Source organism: Lutjanus erythropterus, chromosome 8 (genome assembly GCF_056507025.1).
Source record: "Lutjanus erythropterus isolate fLutEry1 chromosome 8, fLutEry1.hap2, whole genome shotgun sequence".
In the NCBI taxonomy this organism is placed as follows: Eukaryota; Metazoa; Chordata; class Actinopteri; order Lutjaniformes; family Lutjanidae; genus Lutjanus; species Lutjanus erythropterus.
In genome coordinates, this window is record NC_139324.1 from 27,149,424 (window position 1) to 27,170,166 (window position 20,743).

The window sequence follows — 20,743 nt, forward strand, 5'->3', positions numbered from 1 at the left end:
TCTAATCTGTCATAACTGATCATTCAAAGGGAATATGTTTATATGAGTCTATACTAGGGCTGCACAATTAATTGCAATTGCAATAAAATCGCAATACGGTCAAGTGCAATACTGAAATCGCAGAATGAGGTACTGTGGTGCTGCATAGATGACCTGGCCTAAAAAATCTTGGTCTCAAGATGAAAGAAAACATGTTTGTTTGGTACAGACCTCAATAAGCATCACATCATCATCATTTATTTGTTTGTTTTCAGTGGAAATGAAACTGTATTGCAATCACAATATCAGTCAAAATAATTTCAATGTCTTTTACCAGATTGTGCAGCCCTAGTCTATATCTGTTTTCTAAAGAAAATGTTGCATTATACCTTTAAATTAACAGTTTTGGAATATTGCCCAACTCTAACAGCACTCTGACTTTTACTAGCTAGTTACTTCTCATAATACTACAGCCACCACTACCACTATTACTACAGCAGTAGCCCAGCTAAGTGTTTCCTGACCATCAAAAAGAGCACAAGACATAAAACTCAAACCCTGAAGTTGCCACGTTAACACTGTGCGGGGATTCAATATTTTCTTTTAGGTGACTTTATGTCTTATGCAGCTGTCTGCCAGCGCACATCTAGCATGATAACATTACCATGCAGTGGTCCCAGCAGACACAGATTCCTGTGAAGGCCCAGCGGCTCTCATGTTTCCCTGCTGCTCTTCTTTTAGTGGACACTCCCCCATCTTGCCGCTCACACACCCTCCTCTGCTAAAGACAGGAGGACTGCAGTCCTGCCACAGGCTGTTGAAACCGGACAACTCTGCTGCCAAGGTAAATACGCCTCCGTACTTTATAACACTTGGCTGTTATTCAGTCACTGTCGAGGCACAGCATCTAGTCTGTATTGCACTTACAAAGCCGGGAGGCATTTAACTCTTAAGTTAACGACAATGACTTCTGTTGTCGTGATGAACTACGGGCTGCATTAGCATGACCAGCTAGCGGGCTTAGCTAGCCAGCTCCACTAGCCACGGCAATGCTAACAGTAACGGTTTAAGAAGTTATTTTTGAAACCTTAGCCGCAAATATCGAAATGACAAACGTCTGTGAGGTAACCGTTGCCGTTAGCCTACAGTTTGTTTCAGTTAACGGCTATATGAAATGACTGTTGCTTCCTTAAACAGAGTGAAGTTTGCTAATATAAGTTAGCAAGGGCGAGTTAGTTCACCGTCAAAGTTTTGTTTGCATTTCCCAGATGAAATATGATGACTAGTGGAAGTTAAATTAATTGAAATGCTGTGTGTGTGGCCGTCAGCAGAGTGTCCTGGAAGTTGTGAACGTTAGTGTGCAGCAGTCTTACCTAATGTGTGTTGTTGTAGGGTAGGGTACACTCAAACAGGTACACGTGTCTAAAAATAGTTCATTGTAATGCAGGAGCCCTACAATACATCTCAATTAACTGTATAATGTTCAGATTAAATGTTCATGTTTGGGGGGAATTGCACTGAGTTGCACTGTAAGATGTGTGAACTATTTTGTCCACCTCATGTAGTGTTATATCAGTAATGCTAGACTATAGATTGGAAATGTTAGTATATATTAGAATGACAGTAGGACAACATATTATAATTCATCAGCCTCACAAACAACAACCTCCAAAGTAGGGCTGGGCCCTGTGGACAAAAGATGATTAATCAATTATTAAATTCACCCCCAACTATTTTGATAATCGAGCAGTTTGAGTAACGAAAAAAAAAAAATCAAAATTCTCTGATTTCTGTTTCGTAAATATGAATATTGTTTGGTTTCTTTACTCCTCTATGATAGTAAACAGAACATCTTTGGGTTGTGAATAAAACAAGACATTTTAGGACATCATCCTAGGCTTTGGGGAGTCACTGGATGATATTTGTCACCATTTTATAACATTTTATAACAAACAACTACTAATAGGTTAATCGAGAAAATAATTGACTTGTTGCTCGACTATTAAAATAATCATAAGTTGCAGTCCTAATTTGGACTAAATTAAATATCCCCTATGTCTGATCAAATACCCCTATCAATATTGGAAATACATTATCAGTGTGACTGTTGGTGTTTTCACAAATTTTTGATAATCATCAGTAAAGTGAATTTTTATGTCCAATGCTGCAACCTTGAGTATCTGCAGATACCAATCCAATACCTTCCTATCTTTTTCTTTCTCTTAAACAACTAAGTTGTTAATAATACATTTGTATGGATGCACTTTTCTTAACCTAGACATTAAAAACATCATGCTCAAACTGTAAAACAAGTATTCTAGTCCCATGAAGGAAGGAATGCATAGCCCACAGCACGACTCAGTTATGCAATACTGCTGCTTCTTCTAATTGAAACGCTGTCTCTGTCTTGTAACAGTATTTTTGATTGGTTGGCACTATTCAAGCATTCTAAATAAAGTGCATAGATTGCGCTCAGCTGTTTTGCTTTTTTCTTACTTGAGCTTAAAATCACTCCACAGAGCTGACATGATGATGGCAGTGCTGACAGGTCTCAGTCATGTTCTAGCTACTGTTCACATGACACATTCTGCACGTCTGTGTTATTCATGACACAACTGTCTTTACGGCATGTTGCTCAAAGTTGAGGAAAGCACTTCTGTGATAGTTTAGGCTAATGGATGGTATTGGATTATACTCCCCCCCCACCCAGTATCCAATCCAACAATTTTGGGCAGTATCAGAATGATACTGACACTTAATATCAGATTGGCGCATCCTGAATTTGGATATAATGATTAAGTGGGTAAAGCCAAATAATATAACAACCAGAACAGCAATGCCACATCACATTATGATGATATCTAGTCTCATGTCAAGATATTGATGTAACATCAATATATTGCCTAGTCCTACTTCAAGGTTGAATCAAGACCTCCGAAAAACAGTTTTATAAAATCATCATCATGTAACATATAAATTGACAACTGAGTGTATATTCAAGCCTGTCACTGTTGTCAACAGGTGGAGAGGTTACCTGTGAGAGAAAATCTGAGGAGGGTCACTGAAACAGAATATCCTACACGCCCTCATTATCAACATGGGGGCTGTCATCTCACGGTGGAAGGTTTGTCAGCCTTTACTGATAATGTCTTTCTATTTTGGGTTGTGTACAACTTAGATTATTGCACATTAGTTGGCAATATTTTTACTTTTTCATAGAACATGTTTAGGTGTAATATTTTAACTTTGTTTTGACCTATCGTGAGTTTTACAAATAATTCTACTGAACCATATTTTAGGTACAAATAGTGGTCTCACGCATGTAGATTTACATAAATTATCATAATTCAGATGTTTATCTTAATGCTCCCTCTTGTATCACCGTTCCTTGGCGTATTGGCACACACAGGCCAACTAAAGGATATCACCAACAACAGAACAACATGTGATTGACACATAAAATATGCAGAAGAGGGAAGATGAAACAGGAAGTTTCCAGATGATTTCAAGAAGTTGCTTTCACAAAAAGCGCTGTTGCTGTGGCAAATGCCATCAATTCTTCTCTCTGACCAGGATTTCAAAATGTTTTTTTTCTTGCAGGCTAAGCCATCCACTGTAGAGATTTTGGAAGGAATCGATAAGGTATGTTTAACTTGAAAAATTTGTTTGACAGATTGCCAAAAGTGTTGTTTTGAATTTTTGGTTTAAATTAAGTTTTTTTTTTTTTGTTTGGGTTTATTTTAGTTTTTACTTTTCATATGTACATAGGGTATGAGATAACATGCTATACTAAATCGTTACAAATCCAATAGTTACAGCCTAACCTGCTCTGTGGGAAGCAGACAAAGCCCATAAACGAGAAATATTTTCACAGACATTAAAAAAGCCCAATTGTGTATCTAGGCCAATGATAGTTTCTTTTACATATATAGACATTCTGAAAGAACACACTCTATATATAATTTAAAATAATGGGGGAGATAACACGGTACAACTTCAAAAGAGAGAAAGTGCCTCATGTGAGAAATTCAACAGTGCTCTCTTTATTCTCTTATGCCCTGTTTATCTTTAAACTGAAGTATTTCACAACATCTCTCTTGACGATGGGTGCGTCCAAGCTTGCAGAAGGTTCCCGCTGTCAGTCAAATGAATGAAACACAAATGAAGCATTATCAGTAAAACTTACCAAAGGCATCTGTCAGTGTAATTATGCCCAATGATGTCTATAAAGCCCACACAATCCAGAGACACCCACATGTTCTACACAGACTAGATAGTTTTAGTGATTTCAGCTATTCACACTGTCAGTCTCAGTGGACATATCAAGCGAAGGTTACTAATAAATTGCTTATTTGCATATCCAACTAAAATTCCAAAAAAGTTCAGACATTGTGTACAACATAAATAAAAACAGAATGCATTGAATGGTTTGCAGATACTTTTCAATGTATATTCAATTAAATGCAGTACAAAGACAATATGTTTAAACTGATAAACTTTATTGTTTTTGTAGCAATATACTCATTGAATTTGATGCCTCTGACATGTTTCAAAACAGTTGGGACAGGAGCAACAAAAGATTGGGAAAGTTGTGGAAAGCTCAAAAAACACCTGTTTGGAACAGTCCATATGTAAACAGGTTAATTGATAACAGATGATAGCATCATGATTGGGTATGAACAGGGAATCCTTGAAAGGTTCAGTCACCACTTAGTGAAAAATTGCACAGGCAAATAGTCCAACAGTTAAAGAATGTTTCTCAACACAAAACTGCAAGGAATTTGGGGATTTCACCATCTATAATCCATAATATAATTAAAAGCTTCAGAGAATCCAGAGAAATATCTACATGAACAGGGCAAGGCCAAATCAACTTTGAATGCCTGTGACCTTTGACCCCTCAGGCAACACTTTAAATTAAATACCTACATAATTGTATAAAGGATACTACATGGGCTCGGGATCACTTTGTAAAACTGCTGTCAGTACACAGTTTGTCACTGCTTCTATAATGCAAGTTAAAACTCCACCATGCACAGCGAAAGCCATATATCAACAACATCCAGAAACACTGCAGACTTCTCTGGGGCCCGAGCTCATCTGAGACGGACTGACGCAAAGTGAGAAAGTGTGTTGTAGCCTGACGAGTCCACATTTCAAAATGCTTTTGGAAATCATGGATGTTATGACCTTTGGGCTAAAGAGGAAACAACCATCCAGATTGTTAACAACGCTAATTTCAAACGACTGCATCTGTGATGGTATGGGGGTGTGATGGTGCCCATGACATCATGGCTAATTGTCACATCCATGAAGGACACATTAGTGCTGAAAGGTACATACAGGTTTAGGAGCAACATATTTTTTATAATACAGCAAAATAAATGATAAGGTATAGATGTTTAGTATGTATCCTGGTGCTTAGTGACCACATAAACCTGTTTTTGATAAAGAAAGAATGCTTTGCAAGACATGTAATTTAAGCATGCATCTTTTGACCAAGTGCACATAGGTGTCAATGAACGTCAAATCAGCTCCTCATTTGCTGACTGATGAGGCTTTGGTGCTCCTCTTCGGTTAAGCTAGTGTTAGGCTATTTTCAGCACCTGTCCTTGGAGCAACAGACCCTACACATACACTGAAGAGGTCAGGTGGCATTGAAGTTGAGTGTTGGGCCTCTTATTTCCTTCTTGAAAAATCCTGTCATCTATTATGAAAGAATATTTTGGGTACAGTAATTATTCATGTGCGTGATGGCACAACAGATGCATGGACACATGCATTATATACTGTAAGGGTTAATGTGAGATTAGTGTAAGCAGTTTTTAGAGTGACAGACACGCGTGTTACAGTAGAACCATAGTGACCAGAGCAGGTCCTATTCTGTCTGCCACCTATTTTTGGATAGGGAGATCAGCACTTGAACTCAGTGGTGTAATATTTCCATGTAAAAAAACAAAAAAAAAGAACAAAAAACAAAAGATGAATGAGCTGTTTATTAATTGCAAAATGATAATGAATCACATAAAAGGTTTGCTCTTCTGCCAGAAGGCAAAATTGATCATGATCAGACCAAATGTGAAGTTAATGTCAAGTTTGGTTTATACTTCTCTTATGTGCTGCATGTTCACCTTCATATTTTCAGCCATGCTAAAGACGGTAGTGTACATTGTCAAAAGTTCAAGAGCAAATCATTTTTTAAAAATATGTTTTTAGGGACTTTTTTACTTTTATTATGAGTACAGCTGAAGATTGACTCGAAACGGGATAAAGAGAGGCGATGACATGCAGCAAAGAAAAATTGTGTGCAGGCCTGCTGCAGAGGACTGACAGCTTAAGTATATGGGGAGCACACTCTGAACAGTTAATCCTAATAGAATTTGCTTACATTTGCATCTATGTAAAGACATGACATCAAGGCAGCGGTGAACATACTGGATTTTGCAGGATGAAATGCCAAGCAGCAAGTTTGAATAAGAATAAAACCGTTAAAATATTCCAAGTTCAGTTACAAACTCTTCCTAATGTACAGTCTCTTAAAGCTGCAATAAACAGTTATTTTCCCCAGGGGATTATGCTATATTTAAATTACATTCTATTCAGATATTTGAGGGAAAATGTATAGGATTAAGGCCCTACTGGAAAAGCCTACTCAGAAACTTAAAGGTAGAATCAGTAGGATTTGTCTGAGCTGTCATTAAACACACCAGAAATATAGTTTATTTGTTGTGTCTCATTCCCAGGATTTCAGATACCTTTTTGGGTTGGTTAAGCATCCAGAGCACAGCAAAATAATGTGAAATGCAGGCAGAGGGCAGCGTCTCAGGGGCAGATACAGTCACCACCACACTTTTAGTAGGTCATATGTGATGACTGTAGGGGATTATATTTCTCAGGCTATCCTTTTTTTCATAGCATTAATGATCCAGAAAAACCAGAATCAGAAAGCCGGAACAGGAACATGACAACTGAAAGTTACCTTGTTACGTTATGTTTTGAATTTGAATATGTGCAAAATGGACTGTAAATACAGTATTTTGGTTGTGGTTGAGTTTGAATGAGAAAACTGTTGTTAGATACGGTCATTGTGTGACTGTGAAGAGTTTTGAAAAAGTTTGTGTTGAGAAATGCATTTTATCATTGGTAAGAAAACAAACAAACTATTTTGGTCACGTTTGTGTACTAATATAAAGCTCATTTTGTTTTTCCCTACAGGATATTCAGATTCTCGAAGAATACAGTGAGAAGTATCAAAGGCAGCTGAAGATATGGGTTGGACGACTGCTTCTCTACTCGTCTCTTCTCTACCTGATCACATGTGTAGTTGTGTATTTCTGGTATCTGCCTGAACAGTTGATGGGGCGGCTCATATTGTCTCTTCCCTTCTTAATATTTCCATTGCTGTAAGTGCACAAGATAGTGGATCACATTTTCTCTAAACTGCAACCACAATGTCACCAATGAACCATTGCTCTCCCTTTTCCCTTTAGAGTTTGGTTACTTCGAAAAATGCTTATAATTATTTTTTCACGAAGAACTGAAAAAAATAGTAAGATACTTTTTGATATTTATACTTAACTTGCCACATAATTTTTGTTCAAACTGGTGTTGAATTTTGTATTTGATTTTTTTTTTTTCCCAGATGACAAATTAGAGGATCTTAAAGCACAGAAAAGGAAAATAGTAAGTTACATTTTTATATTTGTCCAGTTTCTCATATATTGTGACACAAACTTTGGTCCTTTCAACACTTCAGTTGGTGCACAAGAGAAAACAAATTTGAGGTTTTCTTAAATAACTCTGCTGAAAGAGACATATTTGCATACCAGAGATGAGACTGTTAGTCAGGTGTAGCTGCTTCTCAGTGTTTTTAGAAAACCAAAGTGTTTTCAGAGATAATGCATCACCAAAACACACTAAAGACAATGACAAACTTGGTGAGAAGTGTGTTATATTGGCTGTTAGACATTTTATCTTTTAGACTCACCATGTCATTCAGTGTAGTAGTAGTATAAAGCCATTACAAAAATGTTGGTGGTGATTTTCGGCATCACAAGTACCCTACAGATTTTCTCTCACTCTGCGAGCTTGAGAGATCTGCAAATTGACATTTCAGAAAACAATTGTCATACATCTGTGGCTTGCACCGTGGTCAGATAATTGAGAGAAACATATAGAACTCATAATCTCTGTAGGACGCATTATATTTTGATGCCTAGTGGTCTCCAGTGAAGTGAACACTAGTGTTTTCTTCTGCAAGTTGTGTAGGGAGCCTTGAAGTGTTTCTGTTATTGATCCGCTCAGCATTTTGCAACAAGATACTTGCTAATCTAGGATCTATACAGACAGTTTGATTGGTACAGTGACTTAACCCAGTAAACCACTCTGCTAATGTCACTTTAATTAATAGCATTTAGTGCAGGAAAGAAATAAATCTGAGAAATTGCTTGTCATCCTCTGTCAAGTCTAATAACTTTCAATAATTAGGGCTGATGGATTTTCACACTCTCCATTATCGAAGTAGTGAATGTAATTATTCTTCATATTATATGTAAACATTTAGAAATGTTTAGTACTTATTTTAAATGAAGATGTACCATTTAGTGAAGTAACTTCCTGGTGCCATTTCTCAGTCACGTTTACTTGTAATGTTATGGTAGGTGATCCTCAGATATTAATGTGTGTTGATAAAACACCTATTAATTACATCAGATGATCATCGAATAATTACTGGGGAATAGAGCTATTATTCTGGGAATGATTTGTACGTGCAGTGTATTAAAAAATGATGGAATCATTTGTCCTAAAATACATTTTAATTACCTGTTTCTCCAGCTTGAAGAAGTTATGGAAACTGAGACGTATAAAAATGCTAAAATGATTCTAGAGAGATTTGATCCCGACTCCAAGAAGAAAATGGTGAGTTATTTTGTTTTGACTTTGAAACATAAAACACTCTTGAATTATGTTCCACATTAAATCATGCTCTTGTGCTTTCTCATCTGTGTAAAGGAGCTTGAATCCACCCCTGTTGGACCTCAGATGACTCCAAAACCAGGACAAGGTAACAATGAGTTCTCAAGAAGGCCACGCTATTTCCTCTTCTTTTCCTTACTGTTGGTGAGCAAACCCTAAAATATTTTCTGTGTTAGAGCTCCGCCAGCGCAATGTCAACCCAAAGACCCCCCCAGTGATGGTGAATCCTGCAAGCGGAGCTGTTGCTGCCCGCCCTCCTCTTGCCTCTGGGCCCACCTATCCTGGACGATCTTCCCACTCTGCTCCAGGCGGACCCCCAGAGAGGGGCCTGTCGGCTATAGCTGCTCAGCAGAGCTTGATGAGGAAGCCTGTGACCCCTGGAACACCTGTTCCAGGAGTCGGTGAGTTACCTGCACACAGGGGGACCACATCATAATGTGGTCGATTAAGGTGTGATTTACTCTTCCCTGGCTCTGTGTCCCCAGTTGCTCAAGGCTCGGTGGTGTGTGTTGTCAGCAGGGGTGGTGCATATTATATAGTAGTTGTAATGGGTAATTATAAGAATGTAGTTTTCAAATATCTTACAAAAAGGTCCAGCTTTTCTTAAAAAAGTGTATGATTGTGAAATAAAATTAGAAATGGGTAATAACTTTTGAAACTGTTGAGAGGTTTTTAAAGATTTCTAAAGCCGGCCAGCCAAAACAATGAAAAACTTTCCATACAACAGTTGTTGTAGATGGAAGACATCTGTGGAGTGTAAGGGTATTGAATATTCAATATAAATTATTTCTGGACTATGAACACTCAATAGAAGATGCAAATAAGTGCAAACAGTAAAGGCAATGTGCTCCTAGAGGAAGCTGCATGCTGTAATTGCCATGTGGAATGCCAACTGTGAGGTATGCACAAATCAGGATTACATTAACTATGATTAATTAGCCAGACCTGCGTTTGTTCTCTGGGCAATGGTGGTGGAATCTCACTAAATGTCTTTTAATGCTTGGTGAAATTGCCTTTGGCATTGGGAACACCTCACAAATGGTTTACATGACTTGATGTTATCACCTGCTTCTGTGGAAAATTGAAAGTGAAAAGCAATTTGATACAAAGAGTCACCACAGAGTTTCCATATGTTGGTAAATTAATAACCAGCAGGATACTGAGACTCTGCCAAGTCTCACAGAAATGACCAGTCATCTTCCTATGATTGCTCTTGATGTTAGATTATATTAATTACTACTCACCAACACAGCAGGGATTCTGGACGTGCTTTGCAAGTGAGATCCGGTGTTAAAGTCATTAAGAAAAAGGGGGCAGCTTTTTGTAAAATTCATCATGGTTTGTGCAGTAAACTGTGAATCTCTGCCTCACCATTTCACTTGCTTTTTACTGTAAGCAGCCCCAGTTTATTGCAGTTTGTATTGAGGACTGCAGACTGTGTCTAACAGGCATTGATGTTGTGCTTTAACAGGGATGCACCCCCCAGGCCCGCCCCTGGCCAGACCTGTGCTCCCAAAGGAAAGAGGCGCTATGGACAGAGTCATTGAGTATCTTGTTGGAGATGGCCCTCAGAACCGGTAAACAAACCCTGCTAATACATTTATAGTATTGTATATACCATTTCTTATCTAGGAATATTTTTTGGGGACTACTACATGGAACTTTTGATATTTAGGTGATTTTGAAGGTCATTGTGGATGAAAGCAGGAGTGTTTTCACCATAATAACCACAAAATATAACACCAAAAATCCTAACCCATGTAGTAGGTTTAATGTATTACGCAGGTTCTTACCCAGTTAAAAAAAAACAGTGCTGAAGCAACACCTAATAGATTATGTAATCTGATCAATTTTATGAGATTTGTCACCCTTTCACTCTTTGAAAGCAGTGTTTGGGGTTCCTATACAGTATGGAATGTGGTTTTAGTTACTTCCATGTCTGGATAAATAGAGGAAAAAATAAAAGAGAATATGGAAAATGTGTTTCTACTCTATTGCCCCATTCTGTTTTCTAAAATATAAAATTCTGAATTTCTAAAAATAGATTGATCAGACAAGTATGTTTTTCATGTGCATGCAGTCAGCATATAGGCAGAATGTTCTCCAGTGTGCAAGAGAGTGCAGGCCAGTGCAAACTTTATGTCAAGGCAAGAAATATGGTGTACGACTGAACACACACTCCCATGCAGAGCATCATGTATGTCAAAGCCTGCCCCAAGTGACTCCTAACTGAACCAAATCTGGACATCCAAATTAGTATGAAAGAAAATTTGGCAATATCTTTGAATTGCATGTAAACATAGCAGCACAAATAATCAAATATGAAGCTTTTCTGAACATTTATGCAGTCATTTAGTTGTAAAAGTAAACACACTGTCTTTCATGGATGGCTGCAGACAACATGGACAGCTCTGCGTATGCTCGGCGTATGCTATTTTCTACAGTCCAACTGACAGGCAACACACATGGACAGTAGTTTGGTGTCTCTAGTGGTCTAATGGATGAGTTTGCAGACAGTCACAAAAATTTGGGTAAGCGTATGTCCGCACAATACCTGCATGTACTCCCTCTGATGATGAAATGTACATCACATAGACTGTAGCGGACTCTGGATGTGGACAGTGTAATACTGGCTTGACCATAGTGCTGCGTGATGTGGCTTATACATATTATCTCAATTATTTTAAGGCTATTCTGCTATACATGATGTATATCTCTAGTTAACACATTTTCCCTAAAATAACGTACAGGATATTCAACAAGACTATAGGGATGATTTACACAAATGTGTAACATACGTGTTAGCAAATGGATTTTCAAACTATTTGTTTACATAATAAACATCTAGCTATCTATAACCAGATGTCAAATATGGTCTGAAAAGCCAAAGTATGGAATTTTGAAGTGGAAAATGCATAGGAATCTTGAGTGTTAAAATGCTGATGATCTGTCAATATTAACAGTTAATTGCTAAAACTGTATTGTGTATATATCAAAAAATGATCTTACATGTAATCTAATGCCAGTCTGTGTACTGTAAGCTGTCTTTCCTTCCTTGCAGATACGCTCTCATATGTCAGCAGTGTCTGTCCCATAACGGCATGGCATTAAAAGAGGAATTTGAATACGTTGGTAAGACTTGGAGAAACACAACACTGTTTGTCAGTCTCCATCAAACACTGTGCCTTCATTTGCCCTCTAGCATTTGGCAGTGTAGTATATCATATGGCTCTTAAATGCCTCTGCCACTACCGACCCTTGTAAGCAAAAACGCAACAAGATTGAATATGCAAACTAGTGCTACACATCAATCTGAAGTGTTTATGCATCTCAGGCATTTTTTGTCATTGGTTCATATTCATGTATATTAATCTGTGTCTGTTTGAGAATCTATTAGTGAGGTGACATAAACTATATGTATGGTGTTTTATTTGTGTTGTTTCAGCCTTCAGATGTGCGTATTGTTACTTCTTGAACCCCGCAAGAAAAACCAGACCTCAGGCACCCAGACTCCCTGAGGTCTCTGATGAGCCGAGGCTGTCATCTGAGACAACCTTACCTTCATCTGCTACTGAGGAAGATGATGACCAGTCTGTTTTAGGTGATTATTACTGCCTACAAAAGGCATGCACCACAAAAGTGTAGTACATTTAGGCTGGGTTGCACCAACAAGGATTAGTTTTTAAATCTGATTAAATCATCGATTAACTAAAATATGTTGTGCCAAATTTTTAAATGAGCTCAAAATTAAGAAGATTCAATTTAAACCTCTCTTTGAACCTCAGTTTATTTTTTACTCTGAACCAAGATTAAATTTAATTCTGTTGCACCAGACCTTTAAACTGTGATACAATATTAACTTCCACATGAGGGAATTGAACTTTTAAATTGGCTGCCATTTTGAGATGGATTGAACAAAAATAATCAGGGTCCTCAAACAAACTCAGCCCACTTGAGTTTGGCGATGCGTCTCTTCTGTTTTTTTCACTCCAGTTGATAATTCGGCCAACAAGTTTTTACAAAGGGGGTAAAATTACACCACCTTTGCTGAGCCGTCCTGAGTAACTAACTTTTTAGCTAGCTAGCAAATATGTACTGACGTCTTAATGTTTTAGTTAGCTAGCTAGCAAGCAATGTAATGTTTTGTTAAGGATACAGAGCAGCCAAAAGCATGTCCATATCGATTCAACTCTATTTGGTTTCAGTTAAAATCACTAAACTTGGATTTACTAAACTGACGTTAGTTAATAGTGCAAAGGAGCTCTGCTTATATTTAAACCTGGCTTTGCTAATTTTAAACTCAAGTTTTGTTAAACGCTGATTAACCTAATCTTAGATTAAACTTTGTTGGTGCAATCCAGTCTTAGACATAAAATTTCTAAATTATATTGTACACATATGCACTAGTGTTCATTTTTCTTTTAAAATTCATGTAAATCTGTACTGAAATATGATCTCTAATTATCAGGGAAACCCAAGCTGGCTGATGTCTCTGCTGAAACAGATACCCAAGAGCCAGGCACACCAACAACCACAGAGCCCAGCTCTGTGTCAGACGGCCAAACCACCCCAGAGTCACAAGATCTGCCCTCAGAGAAATCTGACGGAGAGCACGATTTGTCTGCCATGGAAGTGGAATAAAACGGTGGAGTAAAGATTTCAGTACAGTCAGGCAGGAACTTTTATTTTTTTCTTTGAATTAATGTTATAACGGTTAACTTGTAAGTAAACGCCTTGAGTTGGAATAATGTAGTAAACAAGTCAGACTGCGGCTGATGTAATTTTTCAACTCACAGTACAGAATGTCCTTTCTTTTGAGAATTGCTTTTATAGTTCTAGCATTAGTAATGAATTGAATATTAAATTATATAGTAAGTAGTAAGATTTGGTAGCAACCGCTAAAAAAACCTCTTTCCCAGAGTGACAACATGTCCTGCATTTTTTCATAACCATGTATTGAGGCCAATAATAAGGACTGTATTTGTTAATTTTGTTGTTTTTGATGTTGTATAGTCTTTTTTTCTTGTTTTCTTTATTTTCCATATTTTATTTGTTTTTGCCTGGCATTATTCTATCTGGCTTAATTGGAAACTGCTGAAACAAAACAAGAAATATTTTGTGGGGAAGATAAATTTTTATTTATGGGAAATTATTTATAAATATTTTTCTACAATGCTGTGCCTTTCATGACGGTGTTGACTAAGGTACTCTGCAGCACGGTGATGCTAACATGTTTACACAGCCTTGGTACTATAATTGGAATGCACATACAGTATGTATTTATTGCTTAAAGGGAGGAAAGGAGATTTATGTCAGTACTGTGCACCTGCCCTAATTGCCTTTTATATTTTAAGTCTCTCCCTCAGAGTATTGTCAATAAAATCTATTTACATATAGACAATGAAGTCATTTAACTGTTTATAGACTGTATGTGTTTGCTGAATGTATGAATCCCTGTTCTGTATAAATAATACTAAATAAACTTTTGAGAATATCTGGATATGTGTGCTCAGGTTCACAGCTCATTCATCCAGATGTTTTTTTTCATAGGCACTAGGGCAAAGTAAGATAAGTATGTCGGAACAAACAGCAAATTATAGACATACCTTTCTTAAGTGTCCAGTTAATTAATTATTAATTCGCTTTTGGGAATAGGTTGTGAAAGCCTTAATGTATATGTTAGAGTTAAATAAACATCTGAAACTAGAACATTACTTGGGTTTTAATTTACTAGGAACAATAAACATTGCTGACATCTCTTAAACATACTGTGTGTGACAGCCATGAAGTAGGTGACAAGAACATGTAAAGAGCAAAATCCTTCAAATCTAAAACCATGGTTAAGAACAATAGAACAAATTTTAGACACTGAAAAATTAACATGCATTTGGAGTTGACATACATAAAATTATAATGCACACCCTAAAGACAGACTTGGTAAAATGCCAAATATATTAATCTAAATAGATTTGCAGTAGATGGGCACTTATTCCTTATCCCAATGCCCACCTTTCCAACCCCCTCCCCCCTTTTAAAGTATTATTGTTACTGATATTTGCTCTTTCTGAGGTTGGGGTGAATTTGCATCACTTGATTTGTCTTTGTAATTCAGTTTATACAAAAAAAAAAAAAAATCAAAAAGTTTACTATGTGCTCAAACAACTGTCTTGAATGATCAACTTTTAATCAAAATAATACAAAAATAAATCACTACACAACTATCATGGCCAGTAATGTAATTATTGTAATAGGTGATCTCTTTGAATGCCTTGTTTTGTTTTTTTCTGTTTAATATGGTAATAAACAAAAAAAAAAGGAAATGTCAATATTTGAGAGGCATTTTCTGCCATTTTTACATAAAAATATTACTTAAACAATTGTTTGATCATCAAAATAGTTGAATAATTTCAATCGTTTTTTACCACTTGCTCACTTTAAAGTGTGTCGCTAGAACTACTAGCCCAACCTGATATCTAACTTTGCCCAGGCAAGCAGTCAATCCTTGCTGTTGAGCCCTGAATTGCACTCAAAATAGTAAAAAATTCTTAATATTTAAAAACAAAGTATGATTAAGAGCTGCTGGATTATTAACACAAAATCATATGTGTATTATAAACACAATATCAATATTTCATTTGTCTCACAGTCAATACCTTTATATTGTGACACCCCTAATAGGTGCATGCTGGAGAATTACTTGACTGATGTTGCTACAAAAACACAATTGATTATTGCTTGATTTTAAATGTGATTCTGCATTAACAACAAGGTCAAAGTAACATGTAAATAACCACGATGACACTATCTCCCATGTATCCCTTCCACCTGTACTGTGTCATGTATTTTAAATTGCTGTCCTGTTTTTTTTCCCCCTCTGGCCAGCTTCTGACCAAGGAGCATGTTTAAACAGTCCATTTTCATTAGCTGGCCAATTTTAGCTTGTGATCATTTTATTTTAGCTCATTGATCATTTCGGACAGCGTAAGATAATGGTGCTGACACAGAGCCCGACCAGTCTTGATTGCTTGACCCTCTTCATTTGCAACAAGAAAGTCATTGCAGCTACAAAGTTGCTCTGTGCCATCACATGACCCTTTTTCCCCTGAAGATAAACCGTAAACTATTGGTGAGGTCAACACCCCACATCTTCTATGGGTTTTGATAATGTATGTTTACAGAGACGTGACCTCCGGGGCCTTGTAATGCATCAATGTGACATCGACAGTAACGCCTGATTCCACCGCATGCTGTTTGAGGTTGACCTCTGACAAGAGCCAAACAGGGAAAAAAAATGGGACATCAATAGGACGATGTTTGGATGTTTTCTCACCACTGGGAGGTTGTCCGGTATACATAGCCTGCACATATGTGCATCATCACAAGTGATATATCACAAAAGATCTCTGTGCTGTGTGCTCTCAGAATGTATGTTTGAGTAATACTTCTGATTCCACAGCACTGAATCATTTCTTGACAGTTTGTATTTCATAGTCAGTAAAATTATTATTTGTGTGCAAGGTTTTCAACTCAGTATAATAACATTCATTCTTTTGTTTGGCTTTTTTTTTTTTATCCATATAAAGCTTGAAGAGTTTTACAGAGAGGTGAGAGATCACAGAGAAATCTGGACATATGGAGCAGAAACAGCAAAACCAAAACTGTGTTAAAATGGCTGATGAGAGCATGTAACACTCCAGTTAAATCAATATAATAACAATATCCAAGATAAATGCACAAAATGAGTTGTGTTTGGCTGTATGATGAGATAAGATCTTTTTGGGATGAGGTTAAAGGTACGAAAAGGAACTTTCACATTTGGTTGATTTCGGACAAACAATAAAGATATTGTTTGAAAAAAATTAACTTGTGATGCCAGCTATAGTTAAATAGCTTTGCCTTTTAAAGTGTTACAGCTACTTTGGTACTTGCATTTGTGTGGTAAGATGATTTTTATCGAGTGGCAAACAGAAGGCCTATTTAGGCACAATCAATATTTGGGATGGCCGTTCAACTCTACGATCAGGATATTTATACTGCAGTGATCACAGTCTACACCTAATTGACCGTCATCTCAACCTATTACATGAGCATTTCAAAGAAACGCTGTTTACATAATGTGAAAATGAAAGACACACTCTGGTTTTTGTGTCCAAACACTCAAAGGATTCCATCTGGTTTGCTATCATGGAAACACTAATTGATTTTCAAGGATGACAAATGACATACAAAGCCCCAGTGCCAAGGTAATTTTGAGCAAGCGATGAAAATGTACAGTGGGGCCGCTCCAAGGTTCATAGTTCTTTTCATACTCATCTCTCACATGTGCATTCGAGGCCACTTGACATAAATTTATACTGATCTTTTATTTATACCCAGAAAAAATGGCAGATAAGAAACATAAGTGTTCTTGATATTGTGTTTTGTCATATCTAGCAGCCAAAGATTGAAATCCTGCGAAACAATTTTCTGAAGAAATGAAAGAGCGTGCCCTCCTGAACCCTGGAGGAAAATAACCCCATGGTGCGAGGCAGAATATGAAACAGAGGCACAGAATAAGTAAAATAGACAAGTGCACCAGGCTTGTCACTTTTCCATTTGCTGCCCCCGAGTGTGAGCACTTCAGAATTCTCCTCATCTCAGTGAAGACCTTCATCGTTATGCTCTATCTACTGTACTGAATACGAAAAAAGTACCATATCACACAGAGGTAATAAAGAAGGGAGTTTTAAAAGATTTACCATGTTTCTGTCGATCATGAAGTAGAATGCAACAGGAAGAACAACAATGTCATAAATATACAAGCACAAGCCATTGTGCAGTGGAGACGATGTGGAAAATGCTGAGATGAGTGTCACAGAAGCAGTTAACATGGTTGTGATATCAGACATCACTATTGGCTCTTGACAACAGCATCATTACACAGTAATAAGAGCACAATCTCCTTCAGAGAAGCATTAAAATCAAATTAGATTATACAAGAGCTCGGCTTGATGAGCTGCGAGGGGCGATGCTTCCCGAGCAGAGTGGATCTCTGGGTTATTACTGGAGCTCTTTAGCTGCTTGGGCTTGAATTGCCACTTGACAAAGTTGAGCAGCTTTTCACAAAAGGTCATCAGCTTCCAAGAAATTAGTTTTTAAAATTCAAGTCATTTGAAACCCACACACACCCAGATGGATGGGTTCCCATTTTTTTTTCCCACACGTTCTATCTGTCAAAGCGTGAATGCATGCCACTGAATACATGATGCCGGCAATAAAGCACTGTGCTGTAGTTTATATACCAGAGTGACATTCAGGGATCAGAGAGCATTGTCATTCTCTGTCCTATCTTGAACTCATTACGCCACTGAGCGATGACATCTGTTTGAGCACTCATACAGTTTGACAATTATCACTGCAAACAATCCACTGCCGGACCTTAATTAAATGCTAAACTAGAAGAGGACACACTTTCAGAAAGACGACATGGCACCAGTGGTGTAAATATTCACAGTGCAGGCAGTGCATTTGCACTGGGGCTCATGGGGTGGGGGGCCCATGAATAGTGGGCACCTCAACAATGTGTTGTGTGGAAAACAGGCCCTTATGAGTGATTCAGATTGCCACCTTGTAATTACCCCTGTGATAAAAAAAAAAAACTCACATTGATTTAAAAATGGTGCCATTTGCTTTGCATATGACCTTACAAAGTAGGGATGAAAATCTCTGTGAGAGGGCTACAGTGCAATTATAAAACATTTACCTATGCATCAAAATTGTTTGACTTCTATATATGATATTTTTTCTCACAGTTTGACTACTAGACGTGTGTCTCTTGTCCAGGTTCCCTTTCCCTTCAACTTCACTTAAGTCAGAATACTTCCACACACTATATTTTAAGGCAGGGGGTGCCAGCTGGATTGTATCCATCTGCAGTTTCTCACTTAGCCATCCTCACCAAAACTCAAAAGGTAGCCTCATTTAGAATATAAACACGATACACGTGTTTACATCCATCATGTTCCACCTTTGGATTGGTTCAGCTGTAAGGTGAGAACTGTTTATTTACATTTCCAATTATTGATTCTTTTGCAACGATTCATAACTTTTCAAGAGAGAATCCCAAAACATCTAAGAATTGATTTGTCCTTCACCCCTATTCAACTGGCAAACCCATCTCAATCATGGTTTTAAAATTTTAGGTAACACAGTGAGCAGCATTCTTCACAAAATAATTTGCTTATTGTACATAAATGATAAAAAACTATAATTGAACTATAAAAATCTATTGAATTAAATGAATAATTTCTTATTTTCTTTGCGATGATGACTGCTGGGTATTATGTATGTTGATGTTGTCCAGTTTGTTCATGTAATCCATCCTATTGCTGTTGAAATATCTATAGAGCCAGACTGATGTATCATTTGTCCGTCTCAGCCTGATATACACACCCAATGGTCTGTGTTTCAGAACTAGAAACGAGTGAGGGGCCGTCATAACTACCCTACATCACTGATGTGCATGAAAATATCTGTTTCACCATAGTATAAAAACCTGAGTTACTGAATTAGCTTCCAACACACTAACAGAATTTATTTTGGCTGTTTGTGCTTTTAATGTTGCTGTACATGCATAATTTCTGTGCTTGACCATTGATATATTGATTAATTTTATATAGTGTTAGGATGGAACATGCCCTCAGAATCAATAGCATAAAAGCAAGGTTAACTTAAATTTACAAGACCTGTCATATGCAGGATAATAACTCAATTATAGAGCAGAGTCAAAGCACAAAAATGACTTCTTTCTCTTTGTTTTTCTAAAGTATTACATGCATACATGTTTCTGTAGGAGGAATGTTCAAGAATCCACCAAAATTGAAGAAATGGAGGGCCAAGACAACACACCCCTGCCACTACCTCATGTGGAAATCATACAAAGCATCCTGCAGGCAGCAGGTTCATTTTATAGCTTCATCTATTACCACACTGTCATTGTTAATTGTCTTCTTTTTACCTCTGCAGGATTCTCCAAATTGGTCCTATCGAATGTGACAGGAGGAAGAGCATTAAGCATCTGACAAGATGATATCTAAGTTCAATTTCCTACTCCTCACCTGATTTATACCTGCAGCAGATCATTTTCCTTTCTGTCATAAAGACCTCTATAAATCAGTGGTGCTTATGGAAGCACTACAGAACAGGGTCTCTGGATTTGTATCCCCTGTGTTTGCTATTAGGAAGCCATTACAGCCACATTTTCCTCCTTCAAACAAAAATGATCAAATCTAATACTGGCAAGATTAGAGAGATAAAGAGAGAAAGCGCTGGCAGAGCTGTTCAGCACAGGCTCCTATCTAAACAATATGCTCTAAACTCAATAAAAACAGGGCTTTTTGCTGGTGACACCATTATCCATCTGTTTGGACAAAATTGCTGTATCATGGTATAAATCTACGATACAAGTGACATATCCTCTAAAATAAAAGGGAACATTAACTGCTCTATCTTCTAGAGGCCATGGGACTAGCTGGCTATAAGCTCAGTCAAGTGTGATGGCAGTTATACTGTGTTTTACTAGACTGCAGACAATTATACTTTGCTCCTCTCCCCTAAGAAGACAAACTGCCATGGCTTCAGCTGAAATGATTTCAAATAGATTTTCCAAAATGTCTGTCGCCAGATTGCTTCCATACATTATTTCACTTAAATGGAGAGAAAAAAAGAGGGAGCAAATCCACAAATCAATCACAACAGCCCACTTTACCAGATGGAAAGACGAGAGCTTTCGCTACGTGTGCGTGTGTGT

The 20,743-nt window shown here is 37.4% G+C and overlaps 1 protein-coding gene across 1 annotated transcript; it reads left to right on the forward strand.

Annotated features, from left to right (window-relative positions):
* The first annotated feature begins 696 nt into the window (after positions 1-696).
* On the forward strand, positions 697-14,455 carry lnpa (limb and neural patterns a). The gene is made up of 13 exons (XM_084725115.1): positions 697-823; positions 3,001-3,103; positions 3,580-3,621; positions 7,195-7,382; positions 7,470-7,528; positions 7,622-7,662; positions 8,815-8,898; positions 8,992-9,043; positions 9,132-9,356; positions 10,427-10,532; positions 12,017-12,087; positions 12,401-12,556; positions 13,424-14,455. Exons 2-13 carry the CDS (start codon positions 3,077-3,079, stop codon positions 13,594-13,596), a joined length of 1,224 nt encoding a protein of 407 aa, XP_084581241.1. The 5' UTR covers positions 697-823; positions 3,001-3,076; the 3' UTR covers positions 13,597-14,455.
* Positions 14,456-20,743: the final 6,288 nt, after the last annotated feature.